At 36.4% G+C, this 20,607-nt stretch overlaps 1 protein-coding gene across 3 annotated transcripts in view; it reads left to right on the top strand.

Moving 5' to 3' along the window:
* Positions 1-20,607, top strand: part of LOC145680348 (AP-5 complex subunit zeta-1-like) — a 52,290-nt gene that overhangs the window by 19,634 nt on the left and 12,049 nt on the right. For 2 of the 3 annotated variants that reach the window (XM_081750741.1, XM_081750740.1), the window contains exons 8-11: positions 7,521-7,730; positions 10,887-11,057; positions 15,780-15,915; positions 19,716-19,870. In XM_081750741.1, the coding sequence (XP_081606867.1) occupies positions 7,521-7,730; positions 10,887-11,057; positions 15,780-15,915; positions 19,716-19,870 (672 nt within the window). Of the gene's footprint in view, positions 1-7,520; positions 7,731-10,886; positions 11,058-15,779; positions 15,916-19,715; positions 19,871-20,607 lie in introns of those variants that run through there. The other variant, XM_081750742.1, reaches the window with a different exon arrangement.

The raw sequence follows: 20,607 nt of genomic DNA, 5'->3' as shown, positions 1-20,607 counted from the left end.
TGAAGTTAAACTGAATTGTACGCGAAGCTGTTGATCCACTTTTGAAATACAATCTCAGTAGATTACCATATATTTGGCAATTCTCGATTACAAACTACCTAAATAACACTAAATTTAATCAGTTGACAATACTGCAAGTGCATTGCCAGAACGAATTTAAAAAGAATTATTTTCTCTTATTAACTTCTATAGGCTTTATACCAATTGTTCTATGTACTTTAATATTATACTCATTAAACAATTCTTTAATATATCTATACATTTATAATTTCCTTGAATACTAATTTTTTCCATATTGTTTTGTTTAAGAGTTCTGTTAAAACGTTTTACGAACACATATGCTCAAAATTGAAAAATTCCCAAAATATAATCTCTCTATGACTTACGGTTCCCAAGGTATGACTCCTTAAATCTCCCGAAATCCGAACTTTTTTTGGCCAATTGGCCAGTGGTCATCGGTTACTATTTGGCACCAAAATGTTTACCATCCTCTTAGGTATTGATCAACACCAATATGAACTCTCTATGACTTATGGTTCCAGATATACAGATGGTGATCAGAAAAATGGAAACACCTGAACGAAATTGCAACTTACCAGATTAATATGGTGTCGGGCCACCTTTCGCCTTCAGAACAGCCTTGATGCGACGTGGGATGGAGGCATAGAGGTCGTGAATGGTAGCAAGTGGAATTTTACACCATTCCTCGTGCAGGGCATCGGCCAGTTCTGTGAGAGAGGATGGAAGTGGAAATCGTCGCCGGAGTCGTGTTTCCAAGACGGACCACAGATGTTCAATTACGTTGAGATCTGGGGATTGGGCGGGCCAGGGGAGGTGTTGAACTTCATCCCGATGTTCCTCAAACCACGCTGCAACAACGCCAGCTGTGTGAATGGGTGCATTATCATCCTGGAAGATGGCGTCATTGTCCGGGAACAACATCCTGACCATAGTATGCAAGTAGCAAGTGGTCTCCTAAAATTGCGACATAATCGTTGGCAGTGATTCGTCCGCTAAGTGTAACCATAGGACCCAATGAAAACCATGATATGGCGGCCCACAGCATCACCGAGCCGCCGCCATGTTTCACAGTTGGGCGGAGACACTGCAGATCATAAGCTTTTTTGGGCGTTCTCCACACATAAACACGGCCCGTGGTTGGGAACAGGGTGAAAGATGACTCATCCGACCATATCACACGTTTCCAGTCCTCAATGGCCCACGTTGCATGGCCGCGGCACCATTTGCGGCGTACGAAAGCGTTATGGTCCGTGGTGAGCGGTTTGGCCCGTGCAACACGACCCCGCAAGTTCATGTCATGTAATTCGCGGCGGACTGTGATTGTCGAAACAGGGTGGGGGAGGTGCTGATTGAATTCCTCCGTCACTTGCTCCCCAGTGGCACGACGGTTCTGCGTGACAATGCGCTTTAATACCCGGCGTGACCTGTCACTCATGATTTTCTTCCGCCCACTGTTCCGCTTCCCCGATGTGGTTTTTCCGTGTGTTGTGTAGGCCGTCATCACCTTCGACACTGTCCCACGCGACACACCTAACACAGTAGCCACTGCCGTCACACTCACTCCACATAACCGCGCACCAACAATTTGCCCTCTTTGAAAATCTGAGAGGTCTCCCATTTTACACTACCTACGTCTGCTGCAGCCACTGGACACTGCTGTTCCACTGCACCTGACGTAGTATGGAGACCGACCTAACACACCATCACCAGCGGTCCGGCGCTGCTGGTGCCACGACGCCACTGCCAACCCATACATCTGACGTGTTGCCAACTACAGGTGTTTCCATTTTTCTGATCACCATCTGTATATCTCCTTCAAATTTCCCGAAATCGGAACTTTTTTGGCCAATATCTCGGGAACCATAATAGTGACGCGAAAAATTCCATCACTTTTTTCAGATAGCTTTTGATGCTGTATCGAATTGAGGGCCCAAAATTGAAAAATTCACAAATAACAGACGCACACACACACAAACATAGAGAATTCAGTAACAAAATTTTTAAGTTCGTTAAAAATACCTTTAAAATATTGGTAGAATTAGGGGTGGCATAAATTTGTAGATGGTAGACGCAAGTACCAAAACCTATTTCCATCATAATGAGTCAATTTAAATCCGTAGAAGGAAGTGTTGCTAGGTTAATTCTTAAGTGAAATTTTTACAGCAGTAAAAAGAGTTAAATAAAAATCGAAAAAAAACTGGAAATTTATTTTCAAACTGGCTTCGATTTCTCACTATCGACCGTTTCCTCGAACTTCCAAAGCGTAGAGTAACAACCAGAATGTTATTGGAAGAAAAGGCCCACAATTTCGTTTGAAATGCCTCTCGACAATTCATGAAGGAAAAGCGAAAGGATGTAAAATCAGTAAATCGAAAGTTGTCTGTATTGAGATCAGTTTGCTACTTGTGACCAGAAACGATTGCTTTTCTATTTTTTCTGTTATGTACCTAATTATGTAATGTTTTCTTTCTTTTTTTTTCCTTCTGCAACCCAATTTTCTTTAAATTTTTCGTATCGTCTTATATCTGATAAGAATACAATATTTCATCAATTCCAACCTACATTTTACAAGTTTACTTCAAAATTTTATTTGAAAACAAAGTACAATAGAAAATTCAGAACGTGTTCAGAAATGATAGTTTTGCAAATAATCCTTATCTCTAGCAAAAGAAGTTTCTAGTTCATCGATTTGTTATGAGTGTGTGTGTTATACTAGCATCGTTCCATACCTACTGGTATTAAGTACAAATAAAATAATCGAAATAATAGTATGTCACTAATAGTAGTCGAATTGGAAATAAATTACTACTATGTATGCACGTATGCGTAGACATGTTGTACGTATTGTAAAGTTCTGCTTATGCAGGTATAGGTAGAGCTAAATTACACACGGGAACGTTTCTCCCACTATCGAATTTTATTATAAAAATCTCCTTATTATAAATGGTGTCATACAAAATCACTCTAATATAAATAGTTCACTAATACTGGGTAAAGAGAGGTATCCCAAGGCTCGAACAGCCTAAAGAAGGATCTCCACAGAGCTCTGAGCAAGTTAGGTGGAGTGGGGTGTTTGAAAGCCACAAGCTGGATGGCTGATGTTACGAGTCATACAGAGTTCCGGAGGAAATATATGGGCAGGAAAGGAGGCCTAGAGCTCCGAGCAAGCTAAAGGCTTTGAGTTAAGTAGCTCCAAGCAAGTAAAGGCTTTGAGTTATTAAGCTCCCAGAGCTCCAAGCAAGCTAAGTGAGTGGAGGTGACTAGCCAAAGACTTATAGTAGTTCCTGAGGTCCTCCTGGTTTTATAACTGTTCCAGTGTGACGGTGTCGCTGGTGTTCCTTCGTTGTCAAACAACCGGTAGTGTCGCTGGTGTTCCTTCGTTGTTACACAACCGGTAGTGTCGCTGGTGTCCCTGTCGTCTGCCACTGAAGTAATTCGTAGTAAGGCGCACATGGTTAATGCTTATAAATATGAACACGTGTTGGGTGTTAGTAAACAGAGCCATATGAGGGATATTACAGTACATACTTCAATATAGTATGGTTTATTTTCGTCCTTCGTTTGATTTTTCCTTGATCAATACTGTATATTGTACTAGTACAACCGAACTCATTCGATCAGGATCAAACTTGGCGTGATAATAGACCTTGAACTGGTATATAACCTTGTGAAATATGTTGACCACGCTTTCGGTTCTTGAGTTACGAGCGGTCAAATTTTGAATCATATTTTCAAAAATAAAAAGCATACACCAAACTCAACCGATGGGAATCAAACTTGGCATGATGGAAGATCCTTAACCCAGTATGTAAGCGTGCGCTATATATTGTATAGCCATTCAAGTTTTCGCAATAATATATATATAAATGAAAGTGACCATGCTTGTGATTTCATATCTTTTAAACCACCCGACTGATCTTAATCAAATTTTCAACATAGATGAGGTTCGGGCCTGGGATGATTTTTATCATTTCACTTTGACGGTGCAACTTAGGGGAGGGGGTGTAAAATATTATGCTGGCTTTCGGTTCTCGAGTTATCGGCCGTCAAACTTTGAGTTACACATTTCGAAGAAGAAAAACCAGGAACTTAATCGATGTGGATCAAACTTAGTATAGTGCTAGACTTTGACTTGCTATTTAAACCTGTGCAAACACAAAGTTGTACGAGGGAGGATCAGAAACCAAGGTTACCAGGCCAATATTTTTTGGAGTTTCGTCTGTTATAGAGGAATGAGGAGTGCGCGGTAATTTTAATACATGGCGTTGGCAACTGTGCAGAGTTTCAGTCACCCACCACCTACGGGGAAACTGATCTCGCGAAGAAGTCCGCTCAATTCTATGGACGAAACATGTAACAGCGGCTGAAATTCACCGCCAACTGGTAGAAGTTTACAGAGAGACTGTTATGTTTCGTCAGCATGTCACAGAATGGTTTCGAAAGTTTGCGCCTGGTAGAGAAAACGTCACCGACGAGGAGCGCAGTGGCCGATCCAACATGGCATTAAGAGTTCATCCCGGCGAAATTAAAATACCGCTAATTTTACAGTAATTATGTGATATCTTCAAATAGATAAAAGATAATTGAAATATGGAACAAGAGCGCCCTAGACAATATTATTTTGCGTGAGGTACCGTTATCACAAGTCACCTAGTGGCTTTCCGTTTTGAGCTGTTTAGAAACGCGAAAATAAATGCCGATTTTCAAAATGGCTCGAAATCGAAAGCAGATAAGTGAGTCGTGATAACGGTTTCTTATGTAAAATAATATTGTCTATGGCGCTCTTGTTCCACATTTCGATTATCTTTTATCTACTTGAAGATATCACATAATTACTTTGAAATTAGCGGTATTTTAATTTCGCCAGGATGAAGACTCTTAACAGATTTGAACACAACTCGCGTGGAAGAGCTAATTCAGGACAACAGGAGGATCACGTTACGGCATCTGGTGGCAGAATTGGGAATGTCGTTCGGAAGCGTTCGTCACATTGTGCACGATATTCACACGAGGAGGTAAAACACTTTGTGACAACGTGGATAAACTTTTACCAGGAGGAAATCTTCAAATTCATTCCACGATGCGACAAGTGCCTCAACCGATAGGGAGACTATGTCGAAAAATAACATATTCACATTTATTTGCCTGTTCATAGCTTACAAATGAGGACAATCCTCAATTAAGCATTACAGTTGTCAGATATGATTTACATTCTCTATATATTATCAGTAAGATAAGTTTCCACAGAGTAATAGCTTTTTTCTAACAATAATTCTAACAGAGTATTTCTGAATATCCGTTTTTCGTTAATGTCCTTATACTTTGTTGGTAATTTGTTATATAATTTTATACAATTCATATATACAGTTTTGCTAAAATTTGCATAATTCTGTTGGATAATATACATATTACAATTCTGCCTAGTATTGTATGAGTGAATCGTATTAGCTAAAGTAAATAAATCCTTGTGCTCGATTACATACATAATTGTGCGATATATATATTTAAACTAGGTAATGTCAATAATTTATATTTTTTAAAAATATTTTTACATGAGGATCGTTCAGGCATACTAAACATTATTATAATAATTTTTTTCTGTATTCGGAATGTACTAGCACTTATTCTCGAATTCCCCCAAAATATAACACCATAGTTTATTATTGAAAAAACTTTGCTATAGTATAAGGACATGACAGCTTCCTTGCACAAACTACCTTGCAACCTACGGAATGCAAAGCAGAGTGAACTGAGTTTAGTATTAATGTATTCAACATGAGTATTCCATGTTAAATCTTCATTAACATATACTCCTAGAAATTTAATAGATGTTGTTTGACATAATTCTACAGTGTCTACAGTTATTGGTACAAGTTCATTTCTTTGGCCCGGGAATCGAAATTTGACAATGTTAGTTTTTCCTAAATTCATAGTTAATTTATTTATGTTTAACCAACTAATAATTTTTGTTAGTGTCTTTGTAGTGAGCCTTTCTGCTTCATTTACTGAGTCTCCACTGACAAGAACATTTATGTCATCAGCATACAATGTTGACTTCACACAGCCTAGACTGTTAACCAAATCATTAATATATACAACAAACAAAAGAGGACCCAATATTGATCCTTGTGGTACTCCTTTTGTTACTTTCATTAAAGATGATTTAAACATTTTTCTTCTGCCATTTACCTCTTTGCAGATGCCAACAGTTTGACTACGTTCAGATAAATACGACTTTATCCAATTGTTTGCCACACCTCTGATGCCATAAGAATACAATTTTTCTAGCAAAATACCATGGTCTATAGAATCGAACGCCTTAGATAAATCAACAAAAATACCAATTACATGCTTTCCTTTATTTATATCCATTGCTACATCAGAGATGAAATTAAAGATTGCAGTGTTGGTTGACTTCTGGCTTTGAAACCCGTGTTGACTTGTGGATATTATATTATTTAAAAGGAGAAAGTTATTTAGTCGCGCTTTCATTGCTAACTCAAATATTTTAGAAAAGCACGACAAAACTGAAATAGGACGATAATTATTTAACTCCAATTTACTTCCCTTTTTATACACAGGTGTAACTCTAGCTAACTTAAGCCGCGTAGGAAAAATTCCTGTCAAAAATGAATGATTTATTATATGACAAAGTTGATGTGCAATAAGAAGAGAACTTTCCTTTACAATCATGGATGGCACTTCATCCCAACCTGGAGAGCTGGAGCTTTTTGAGCTTTTTATTATTTGTAAGATTTCCTCTGGTGTAGCTGGTTTCAGGAAAAGCGACTTAGGTATTCCGCTCTGTAGCTTAGAGTTATTTTCTTGATGAGCTATTTTGATTGGGTTAAATGTTTCTAAAGTTAAGAAATATTTATTATTTGCAACCTTATCTGGGTTACATACTACTTGAGAGTTTATTTTATTGCATCAATTCCTGTTGCTTTTACCTTATTCATCTTACCATTAATTAATTTCCACATAGCTTTACTTTTGTTTCTCGCTGCTAAGATGTAATTTGTCACGTATTTACTTAAACACAAACAAACTATTTGCTGAGCAAAACAATTATATTCCCATTAAAAAACTATACACTATCTGATGAAGCCAAAGTGTTAGTTGGCGCAACTGTCACACGTATGTAGTTTTTAAATGTGAATATATTGTTTTGCTCAACAAATAGTTTGTATTTAATTATATAGAAAGCAAAGCTTCTACTTAGGGAAAAACTAATGTATGCACTGTCTGTTGGCTGTATTGGTTTTATGAAATAATATATATGCGTTTTACTGCAGGCTTTGTAACTTTACTTTCTGATCAGCCCTCGCAAGTTGTAAGTCAATTCATTGGACTTAATAAAAATGTGATCAATGCTGTTTAAATAGCAGTAAAAGCTCAGCCTTGGGCAATATATATAGAAACCAAATCAAGAATTTTTTTACGACTGTAATTATTTTTATGGCGTATAATTTTGTCTAATAAATTATTTTACCTTTCAGATTGAAGCTGTATTTAGACCTACTAGCAGAGCTTACCTCTCATCCATTAGTTATAACATGCAGCGAAGTGGTTCCAGTTCTTCTACAGTCTTATTTCTTAAAGATCAACGAGCTATGCGATGACGACATTTATTCGTCGTTGTTATTAGCCATGATTGATCGCATAGGCGTACTATATGCGGTGCCAAAGTATTCTGACTCAATTAAAAGGTTCGTATATATTTTAGTTATTGTTAGATTGTATTGTTAAATATTGTGAGTTGAAAATGTCTTAGTGCAAGAAATTTTACAAAAAGTGAGGGAGCAGGTTTTTTGAATGTGTGGAATGTGACGCGAAGTATCTTTGAAGTCTTCGAGATCATTTTTGTGAAATCTGTTTTTAATTTGGTTAATCGGTTGAAATGTTTTAATCGAAAATGTAGAATTCGGTTAGTATGCTAACGTTAAATTTTTCAAAACTTTCCAACAATGAGCATTCTTTCAATGAAATATCTGTGCCTTTATTGTTTCATTTGGAAAATAATACTGTGATTTTATTTTCTTAATTGAATATAAAAACACAATACGAACTAATGGAATCATCAAGTGACGGTTCAAGTGTTCCATCGTTTGAATCAACCAAATCAGACTAGGAATGATTCAGTTGCCAACATTAGCAGGCCTAGTAATGGCCATTCATCTACTACTACTAAATCTACGAATGTGTTAGCATGTCCTCACTGTGGAAAACATTATGCGAATTCCAGAGGATTAGCTATACACATAGGTAAAAAGCATCAGGTTATAAATGGGGACGAAGACTGTTGTCATGTCGATAATAATAGCTATCCTGATCATAAAACTACTTGTACTAACATATCTAACCGCAATAAAGGCACACAGAAATTACCGTTGTCTAACCTGGTCAAAATGTTAATATCGTTAAGGCCCTCAACGCATATTTTAAGGCGTGTCCCTCGAGGTGCTCGAGCTGCAGTTGCTGATGCACTTGCCGATGTGTTACTTCAAGTAACTATTTCAAACGACGAAAAAGATTGGATCAACTTGTTTCTGTTTCCATTAGTTGCACTAACTACTCCCAAAAAATCAGAAAATGTAAAGAACCTTACCTCCTGGGTAAAACAAAGAGTTCGTCTTTGGTGTGATGTAGGTATTGACGCCTTAACCTGGCATCCAACAAAGATCAAGAAATCTCTTCCAAAACAGAATGTTTCCAATCTTAAGATTGTAGAAAACAAACTTGCAGATGGTGACATCCGTGGAGCAGTCCGTCTACTAATGTCAGATGATACTGTTGCAACCGCCGACATTTCTGTGTTTGAGACGCTATTGGAGAAGCATCCAGCCCACCCTGGTGAATTTATTTTACCGAATCTTCCTGATGACCCAAAGAGCTGTCAAGGAGTTTCGATTAATGAAGTTAAGGTAGCTATTAATTCTTTTCCATCCTTACCTGTTGGATTAGGGGGTCTTGGTATTCGACGAACCGTTGATATGGCGATTCCTACCTTTTTAGCGTCCTACCACGGATCTCTTCGTTTAATCGAGGCTCTCCTTCCACAAGGTTATCACCTGGACCCAGATGAAATAGTTCAAGAAGGCTCAACTAAATGGATAAATATAACAGATACGGACCTTCCAGAAATCAGCAAAAGAGGTTTTCAGGCATCTTGGTACACACCAATAGCAGCACATTTTCATGAACTTCCTTTTACAATCCGTTACTGTTCCTGAGGATAAAGCTAGGCTTCTTGCTGCGTCATCCCCCCATACTGGGGCATGGTTAAATGCATTACCTTCCCCCCAATTAGGTCTTCACATGTCTAATGAAAACTTCCGAATCGCAGTAGCCTTAAGACTAGGCTCAGATGTTTGTGAGCCACATCGCTGTCCAGCTTGCGGGGATCAAGTTACCCAACGCGGCCTGCATGGCCTCTCATGCATGAAGAGCATAGGCAGGAACACCAGACATTCATCTGTTAATGACATCATTTTGCGAGCCCTCACAACGGCAGGAATTCCTTCCATTCGTGAACCGTCAGGCTGTTGTCGTTCTGATGGTAAACGACCTGACGGCATGACATTAATACCTTGGATGAGAGGCAAATCACTAGTTTGGGATTTTACATGTTCGGACACATTTGCTCATTCAAGCCTCCCATTGACTGTTATGAATGCTGGAGAACTTGCTAGACGTAGAGAGGAAGAAAAGGAAAGGAGGGGGGGAGGAGGAGATGATGATGATGATGATGATGATGATGATGATGATGATGATGATGATGATGATGATGATGATGATGATGATGATGATGATGATGATGATGATGATGATGATGATGATGATGATGATGATGATGATGATGATGATGATGATGATGATGATGATGATGATGATGATGATGATGATGATGATGATGATGATGATGATGATGATGATGATGATGATGATGATGATGATGATGATGATGATGATGATGATGATGATGATGATGATGATGATGATGATGATGATGATGATGATGATGATGATGATGATGATGATGATGATGATGATGATAAGAAGAAGAAGAAGAAGAAGAAGAATTTAATACCGCATCGGAAAGCGCAGAAGGGGTCGGACAAGAAAGGACGTATGTTTACCAGTTGTATTATTGAAACCACAGTTCGTACTCAATAGTTATTCATGTGTTTGTACGTTATTTAATATAGCGCTTCTTTGTAACAACTTCTGTAATATAGTTTATGTCTATCAGTAGCTTACACACTTCTTGCTCGCTTCTCACATTTCCCAGGGCGGGAACCACTGTTTTATGATATATCTGAGTGACATTAAAAGAAAACATGAAACATTATAATGCCCTGTAACTATCAGTAACACTCGAAATTTATATTTCTTCAAGAGCGTAGCTTATTTACTACTAATGTTAGGGTTGTACAGGTAGTTTCGTGTAGTGAAATTTTTGTCTATTCATCTTCTTCTTTGTGTGTCTTTCTTAGCAGCATGTAAAGCCCCGTATTACGTTGTCTGCACGTTACAGGATTAAAAACTCGCAGATAATAGATTAGCGCAGCTTGTTACAATTAACATCAGGCAGATAAACAAAACGAGAGTAAAGATTCAAGTGTTATAAAAATTCCAAAGTCATTTTCGCGAATGGGTATACCGGCCTCTACAGCCAGTCGATGGATTCGGCAATATGGTATTACAGGTCAGACTAGTAATTTACGATCTCCTGGTTATTCTCATGTACTTGCTCATTAAATTGTGACATGTGACTCCTCAGTGATTGACAGAACATTCGTGATCCTGATGATGTAACTTAATAATACTAACAAGCTACAAAATTATTACTTTTATTTTTTCAGTTGCTTGGCAAGTGAAGTGAGAAATGTTTTTAAGTTATGTCCACAGTTAGTGTTCACTCTGCAGGCAGAACTGCTTGACTATATCATCCTCCTTCAAAACTGCACAGTTTGTGAATCATTCTATTCCCATATTATATGGGCAATTGGAGAATTCGCTTCATCAGGATATGGGTAAGAAACTTATATTATATTATTAATATGCTTTGTTTTCTGTAAGGGTTAATTTCCTGTATAAATCTCTTGAAGCAGTCTTCTGAAAAATGATTAGAAATTTATTCCTTCACCGCGAAATGTATGAATATAACCAGTTAGACTATTGGTTGAATTATATGCACTAGTATCTTTTAAAATAAAATAGGCTTTTCTAAAGACAAAATTGTTTTTCACAATCAAATAGGATTTCGCTTTTTTTTTAAATATCAAACTGTGGTGTCATTGTAATCAGAAGTTTTCATCTTCATGAAAAGAATATAAGATGTTCGATAATATTTTAAAGACTGAAAAAATTAAATGAAATCTAAGTTTTGTGCCGGTTAGGCTAAAGAGACGATAATAGGCATTTATAGGCATTTTCCGATTTATTAATTTACATTATTATTATTATTATTATTATTATTATTATTTTTATTTTGCTTAAGTTTCTGGAGGTTAATCGCTGAGTATTAGATAGATCAATTTCACTGAAGAGTACATCTAGCTTCATACGACAAATGTGTACACCTTGAAAGTTGAAAAACATCTTCACGCTGAAGCTGCTAACACTGATCGTTAAGTTCAAGCAAGAGCCAGGCGCTTTTCTTCTTACACTAAACAGAAAATAATTTATTTAATCGTTTCAGTGTCTTTTTTTTTTTTTTAAGATAAACAAAGCCAAATTAGTGGCATCATGAAATGCAGTAATAACATTTTCTACCTTGTTTTTACTGCTGAGAGAAGTACGTCATAATCATGTCAAGAAATGATCATGAGACCTAGAAGAAGTCCAGACGTAATTGTCGTAATGCAAGATATGCTCCACCTGATAGCCTCGTAACTGAAACGTTCTGTCTCGTTTCTCTGAATTCCCTTTAATATTCATTTGGGTCATCAGAACCTAAAGTAGCTGTTGCAATGCTATTTCCTAGAATTGAGTGAAATGAGAAATAAGTTATGTGTTCAGTTAGTTAAATAATTAGTATTTTTCTGACAAGAGATGCACTTCTTTAAAAATAAAGTATTTCATAACAGTTTCCATAACGTAACGTTATCTTCCTCAGTATGAACGTGCATATTAACGTCTGAGGATGATAACGTTACGTTATGGAAACTGTTATGAAATACTTTATTTTTAATAAAGAAGTACATACTCTGGTCAGAAAAATATTAATTATTTAAATAATAATTCCAGAGTCAACATGGAGGAAGGTACAGTTAGTGTATTCCCTCTGCAGCTAGAGCTGCTTGACAATGTTGACCTTCAGAAGTGTGTAGTGTGAAGCATTCCATTTCTATATTCTGTGGGCCGCTGGAGAATTCGTGTAATCGAGATAGGATAAGAAAAAACAGCACAGATACAATTAGGTTGATTAATTTTTGCGTCCTTTTCTGTTAAAGAATCCTAAAAAAAAATATTTAGAAAATGTATTAACACTTCCAACAGTCCAGCTATCATATTTTTCTGTATTATTTCTACTGATACAGAGAGTAATTGAAATATTTGTACGTTAAAGCATCCTCAGTTAAAATAATCACCATAATGGATATCTACAACACACAGTTCAGATATCAGAATTTCCTACATGGCAGTTCATGGTGCTGAATTCAAATAATGCTGCTCCTTTTTTCCAATCCATCACCTGGGTAACACGTCACCTAATCAGTGACATAGACTTATGTACAATGACGTGATGCCATTGATCCTACAGTTTATATTCAATCCATGTTATCAACTATTATTAATACAGTGAAACTTCTACTAACAGACACCTCTATAAAACGGACACCTCCCGTAACGGACATATTTTGTAATCCCCAAACACTGTAATAGGAAAAAACATATTGGCAAACCTCTCTAAAGCGGACACTCTCTAGTACGGACACGGGCAGTCTTTTCTATCTTTTATATGTATTATTTACCTCCGTATTACGGATAGTTTCTCCAGAAACAAGTTGAAAAGTATAGTAAAAATACATTTTTTAGTAATTCATACATGTGTCATCAAGGAAGCATTGTGACAATATTTTGCCTCCTCAACTATCTGCCCAGCAATCCCAGACGAAGTATATCTTTTTAACAACACTCTTATGTCTTTTGCCTGCATTCCACTACCACCCAACTTGTTTTAGACACAAAAGTGATTGAAGTGAAAAGTTGCCCGCCGTTTGGGATGACACGCTATGCTACTGTCTCGCTGGAATCCCCAACCAAGCAGAAGACAAGTTTGGTATTTTTTGCCCGCGTGTACGCATATTGTCTGAAAAAGACACTACTGGGCTACAATTAACCCACAAATTAAAGCGACATACTGAAAATTAGTAAGGAGTGATAAGTGTAAAGCGCAGAAAACTATAACATCTTATTTCCATGTTGTGCCTCGAACATAGAGTATTGGATGGCGGAGGATAATGCAGGTACAGTAACATTTTTGTAATATTCGTAAATACATGATTCATGCAAAAATATCTTTTTCTAATTGCATATTATCTTCTTTAGTAATTTACGTAAGAAAATATTGAAACCTCTCTAAGGCGGACACCTCTCTATAGCGGACAATTATTGATTCCCCACGGCTGTCCGCTTTAGAGAGGTTTCACTGTTTCTTTTTATAGTAACTTCTAACTTCCAGGACGCCGTATTCTCCAGGTTTTAAATCTTACTTATCTTTAATTATTAATTTTTAAGAAGAAAAAAAAATGGCGCGAATTTTGTTTAGAATGACTCTTGGCAGTAAACATTATAAATATCAGTGAGCCGTGAATTGAATTAGGGTCTGAACTTGCGATGCCGATGCATACTACACTATGTAGTCCTCTGCAGACTACCACCCTAAATAGTGAATAACTTTGGCTGAGTAGAGCAAGTATATCAAACTCGCGGGCCGCATGTGGCCCTTGACTAAATTTTTTGCGGCCCTCAATTTATTCCAGAAAAATAAATAGCCTAATATATATATATATATATAATTTATTCCATACGATCTCATGGCTTAAACCATTAGCGACAATTTTTTGCTTTCTTGGAAGATTTAGAAACCATATATTTTGGCTTCCCTATTACACAGAAATGCGCTGGTTATTCTGCTCCACGGTTACCAAAAGGTTTAGGAGATTGAGAGGTTAAATTTGCTACTTTTTTTTTTTTTTTTTTTTTTTTTTTTTAATTTGAAACTGCAAGAAAGAAATATAATTATAATGAACATGAATAATAATATCATATTTGAGTCCAAGTTCTTGCTCTGGAAGAAACAGTTGTAAAACGAAGGCTTGACATGCTTCCCAAGTTGTGCTAAGTCAAAACAAGTTCAAGGGAGTCTGTTTTGCACAAAATGTCTGTCGAGAAAAGCTTCAGCGTGTGAAGACTAAATTTGAAGTAAGTTTCCGCAATATCATATCTATCGAAGATGGGCTTTCCCTGCTTTCTGCGAGTTTTTCAACCGTTGTTGAGAAAGTGTCAGCCTATTCACAGATAGAATTAATAGAAATTCAGTGCGACTGAGTTCTAAAGTAAAAATTACGTGAAATGGATATCCCCGAAATTTACAAATACTTGTCTGAGAACTTCCCAGAAACTCTCAAATTTGCATCGTATGTCGATAATATTTTTCTATCAGAATAAACAATTTTTCTCATTTATGAGAAGGAACACACTGGCTAATATTCCGAGCCACATAATATAAAAATAATATAGGCTGCTTATGTTTTGCACCATTGCCTAGTTCTAATCGGAGATCCCAAGTGAATCTGCCTACCAACTTGCTGCTGTTCCATCCTGCCATAGTGGTAGAGAAGAAAAGCGGGAGAGGTGTTTGCCTGCCGTAAGTTGTTACTTCGGAAATCTACTATGGAATAATCTTGTTAGAACAATTACTGACATGTTTTAATAAATAAAAATATTCCGATTAAACCATTTTTTTCTCCCGCATAAATGGGAAAAACTCGTTTTGGTTGATTTGTTCTTCTCTTAGCTAAATACCTATTTATAATGATGACAGCATTTAAAGTGATTTCTTTTCCTTTATTCTGCTCCAATTAATATCAAACTATGTAGACGAAGAGCTTGTTTCTTTTCTTCTTATAGAGTTTTCAACTTTGTCCTATTCTAAGGAAAATAATGTAGGATGGAATATAACGTATCCATAGCGTTATACTGAAATTTCAACTATAATAAAATTCAAATAGTGGAAAATATCTGTTGTTGCTTACATTTCTCAAACAATTATTATTGATTCAATTTTAGTCATTCCTTCAGAATTATAACCAAATCGTAAGCGAATTAACTATGCATACCTAAAATTTCTTGGATGTAATGTTAGCGAATCAAATAACCTTTGGTTTTTTTCTCTCTCTCAAAGTTTTATGGTTAATTCCATCCATATAAAAGTGGTAAAGACACCCTATGACAAAACTCTTAGGAAATAAACTGAATTTACATAAATATTTAAATGGTGGACAACATCGTGCCCATGGGTTTTCTCTGGGTACTCCAGTTTCCTCGTGCATTTTCATTCTACCGATTCTTTCATTATCATTCACTTGCCTTAATCGTCTGTCTCCCGTAACCTAAAGGGCATAATCTCGTGGAACGTTAAACTGAAAGATTTCAGTTTTACATAAATACTTAGAATGTGAGTAATCACAGGAAGTCACAACAAATTTACTAATATTAATTTTAGTTTATCTGTCTAACTTTTACAGGCATCACTGTAATCCAGAAGATCTGCTTAAATATTATGAAGCATTGGAATGTGTTTTGTATGAGATTTTAGCTCAATCAAGCACACAAAACGTGTCTCTCAGATTAATATGTATGCTGAGCTCTTCGCTAACAAAGGTATGTAAACATTATCTTCGTTGTTATATATATATATATATATATATATATATATATATATATATATGTTGTTAATGAAGTATACCGACAAACTTTGAGGTGATTCCTCACATCAAAATAAAATAAAAAGTTCATATGGACCTATGGCGAAAAGTGCATAGTTTCAGAGCTACGGCTGTCCAAAATCGCGAAAAAGTTGAATTTCAACAGGCCCTATTTCGAATTCCAGAAACTGTGGATGGTGGTTCTTATCAGTGTAAAGGAAGCCACACATATTCAATCCAAAAGTGCATATTTCATCAATTGTCAATAGGTGTAGAAGGTATTCCCTACAGAGTGTAATTCTCAGATCTGTTTTCAATAGAGTTTCAGATATACCCTGATTTCAGAAGGGCCCAAAGTAGGCAGGAGGTAAACCTTGACAACACTAGACATCCAATGCTTTGGAAGGAAGGCAGAAGTGCCAGGAACCGGCAGTTCTATGTTTCTTTGTGTTCGAAATAACGTGTGATGATATGTATTTCGTCACGGTATATTTCACGTTTTCTTCACTTATAAGCGTGAAAGAAAACATCGCACCATGCGTTTTCCGGAGTACGAGAGACCGTGCTACTGAGGATAATTAACGCTTCCGACATCGCGTCAAAGAATTCCGTGTTCACTGCTATCAAGCCTTATAATTTGCCTACTTTGGACCAATCATAAAGTCAGAGCATATCTCAAAATTCGGTTGATGACATGTCTGGGAATTTCACCCTGCAGGGAATAATCTGTACACCCATTGAACATGAATGAAATTTGCATTTTTGGATTGCGTATACGTGACTTCCTTTACGCTGATAAGGACCACCATACACAGTCTCTCGAATTCGAAATAGGGCCTCTTGAAATTTGGCTTTTTCGCGATTTTGGACAGCCCTAACTCTGAAACTTCGCACTTTTCGCCATAGGTCCATATGAACTTTTTCACTTATTTTGATGTGAGGAATCACTTCTTAAAGTTTGTTGGTATAGTTCATTAACACCCTGTATATAAACGAGGTGTTTCAAAACAATACCGACAACGTTTTGAAGGTGAATCTTGACCTCAAGATAAGACAAAAAGCATAGACCAACCTGGGTGCACAAATGCTTCCTTTCGGAGTTATAGGGTGCCGAAAACATGCAAAATGAACGTTAAAGGTTCATAGCTCCAATACTATGGGACCTACCGAAGTCGGGTCAAGACTTCACGTAGGAACTAGTATGTGCCCTATCCAAAAATCCATGTTTGGGAATCCTAAGGTACTCACGCAACAATTTTTGTAGATAGGGTTTGTCTACGGGCATATAATTAGAAGTACTCAACAACTACCTCTATAAAAATTGTTGCGGAACTACCGCAGAATTCTGAAACATGTAGTTTTGATAGGGCACATACTAATTCCTAAGTTAAGTCTAGACCCGACTACGGTAGGTCCAATAGTGTTGGAGTTATGGAGCATTAAAGCTCATTTTTTTCATGTTTTCGACAGCCTGTAACTCCTAAATGACAGATTTCTGCACCCAAGTTGGTCTATACTTTTTGTCTCATCTTGGTGTCAGGAATTACCTCCCAAACGTTGTCGGTGTTGTTTTGAAATACCCTATATATATATATAGATAGATAGATACAGAGTGTCTCAAAAGTCCCCTGACAAAGGGTAACTATTATTATGAATTACAACAAAATGTAAGAGCAGAAACCATCTCCAAATATGATGTTTTCAATTTAAATTGAAGGATTTTTTAAATCGATTGAGCTGTTTGAGCTGTACATTCTTTATAGGCTCAATGTTAAATGAAAATGCAACAATGTTGCCATTTAGCTGGACTCACAACATAAGTGAATGAAGTGACTGTCTTTTACGTTAATGTGTCGATAGCCAACCATTTCAAACAGTAACTTCATTCATTTATGTTGTGGATTCAGGTAAATGGCAACGTTGCATTTTCATTTAACATTGGGCACATAAAGAGTGTACAGCCCAAACGGTTCATCCAATTTAAAAAATTCCTTCACTTCAATTGAAAGCATCATATTTGGAGATTGTTTTTCCTCTTACATTTTGTTGTAACTGATAATAACAGAGTTATCCTATGTCAGGGGAGTTTTAAGATACCCTGTAATGTTATATTGCCATTTCTCGTCATACCCTGTATATTGCCATTTCTCGTCCTTATTTGATAGATGGCAAGTTTTATATATATTATTGTATAGGGGAAGCTTTTTTTTCTTCGGTTAAAGTATGTGGTTCCAATCGCATATCTCACATGGCTTCGGTACCGAAAAGAACCTCGTGTCGGTATAGTATCTGGAACTTAATTAATGAATGTTCGATTCGTAATTTTACCAGCAGAGTCAAGACAAGCTGTACTATTATATTAAAGAGTAGACGTGGCTTACTCATCAACTTCCAGGCCATACCTCTAGATAGAAACGAGGAATTTGAACAGAAAACTTACTTTGTCTCGAAAACAAGAGATAAGAAATATTGCTTGTAAGTACTGTCCTAAAAAGGGGGGGGGGATAAAAGGGAGCCCCCTCCCACCCCAAGAGTAGAGAGTATCTTACGAATCCTTGAAGTCACGGAGATGAAACTCAGCATATAAACTTCCATTAACAATAACTAAACACAGGTTTCAATGTTTTTAAAAATTCCACACCTAAAGGGGGAGACAATTTCTGTATTAAAATTTCCGATTCTTTGTGTTGAAAATGTCCAATATAATTAAGTTGGAAGTGTGAAATTTTATATACAAGCTTTAAATTAAAAATAAAGGAATAAGTGTTGCAGTGTTTTCGAAAGTTCCACCTAATTACAGTTTCTTTATCCAGGAAATGCCGAATATGAGGATTCGCTTAAGTTGGAGATGTAAAGGTCATTGTATATAAACTCTTCTTTAAAAGAGCGGCCACATGTTGCGGCGTTTTTTTTTTTTTTTTTAAATATATATAAATCTCTTTTAGAGGGGTAAGAGGAGCAACTTTTATAATATTAAAATTTCCCGTTTTATATTATTAATTAAACCCACAAAAACAGGCACTTTGCTAGTAAGTTAATAAATCTGATGCAATTTATAATACATCTGGAACTTCATCTGTGTACTCAAATAGCATATTTACCAATGTTGTGCTTCTAGAATTTATCTTTGATATTATTTCAAGAGTCGGCGGCACTCTTCATCAGTCGACGTAGAGAAACAGAAATAGTATTTATAAATTCACATTACCAGAGAATTCTTTCAAAAGTGTGCATAAATCAGAAAACTGAAAAGCATACCATATATGAACGTGCACAGGAACAATCACAGTGTATAATACCAAAATGATTGAAATTGCCTCATAGAAATTGTTGTCAGATCTAAACTCTGTTCAATTGTTGTTCTTGCAGAACAACTCACAGCAACAGTTATACACTGTGATTTTCCGTGTGCACGCTCATATATGGTATGCTTTTCAGTTTTCTGATTTATGCACACTTTAAAAAAACTAGTCCTGTGTTAAAATGTTCATTTCGGAAAGAACAGCCGGACATTGTTTTGAAATGTCCCCAACTTAGCTAGGGTTTGTTAATGGAGATCTATTAAAGGAAGTTAATGTGAATTCAGCGATTCCACTTTCATTTTTCCGCGTCGAATGATGAAGAGAACCGTGGACTCTTGATAAACTCTACAGTCACAACTTGGTAAGTACGCTATTTAACACATTTGATACCTTATTACCTCATTATTTGAGCTCCGATATGTATGTACAGTATATAATGTTATCTATGTTTCAGCTAGCAAGTCGATGCCAGGATTTAATACCTCGTGTATTATTGTGCCTTACCAAAGTCAATAATCAAGTTTCTGGTTTGCCATCACTACAAAAAGATGAGAAGCAAGTAGTCTCAAAAAGAATGGAGGAACTCGTATGTTTTTTAAGGAATCCAAAGTAAGCCTCTTGATTTGTATCCATAATGACCATTCAAAATATTTTATGTAATGCTTCTATAAACATCAGTTAATTTAAAACTAACAATGTATAACTAACTTAAAAAAAGAAACTCTCAAGGTTCAATCGTATGTTTTATGTGTGTTACTGCAGAATGGGCAAAAAATCTCTGTAAGTCTACATTAATCTCATAGGATTTGCAACACCAGGTGCAACACTCATAGAATTTGCAATTACCTGTATCGTGGATTGGAAGACGGAATCTCGTGGGATGTACAGCTCAATCCACAGCCTTGGAATTTCGTCGAAGTCGCGTGAATGCAGCAATATAAGATGAGAATTATTGTCGTGGAACAATTCTAAAACAATGAACGCTCGTGACTTGTGTATCCATAATACCAAAGAATCTGCAGTTTTCTAAACATGAATGGTTAGAATGTCAATACATGAGTACTCAAAATAACTGCAGTCATACATAACTTATGCTGTGATTCTAATGTAATGTGTTGAAAGTAGGATAGAAATGCCCATATATGAGACTTTTGGCTCATCCTGTATATTGAAGATGCTAAAAACAATGTGTGATGATAATATAAAGGTGAATTTTAGCTGGGTAAGAACACTGGAGTTTGTTTTAAGCAAATTATACGATGCAGTAGCGGGCTTTTTTGTTTTCTGCAGCAATGATTTTCCTTTCTTTTTTAAATTACGAAATTGATTATGAATATAAAACACCA

This window comes from Thermobia domestica, chromosome 3, assembly GCF_964235325.1.
Source record: "Thermobia domestica chromosome 3, izTheDome1.hap1.1, whole genome shotgun sequence".
Classification (NCBI taxonomy): domain Eukaryota; kingdom Metazoa; phylum Arthropoda; class Insecta; order Zygentoma; family Lepismatidae; genus Thermobia; species Thermobia domestica.
This window is presented reverse-complemented; position numbering and strand designations above follow the sequence as displayed.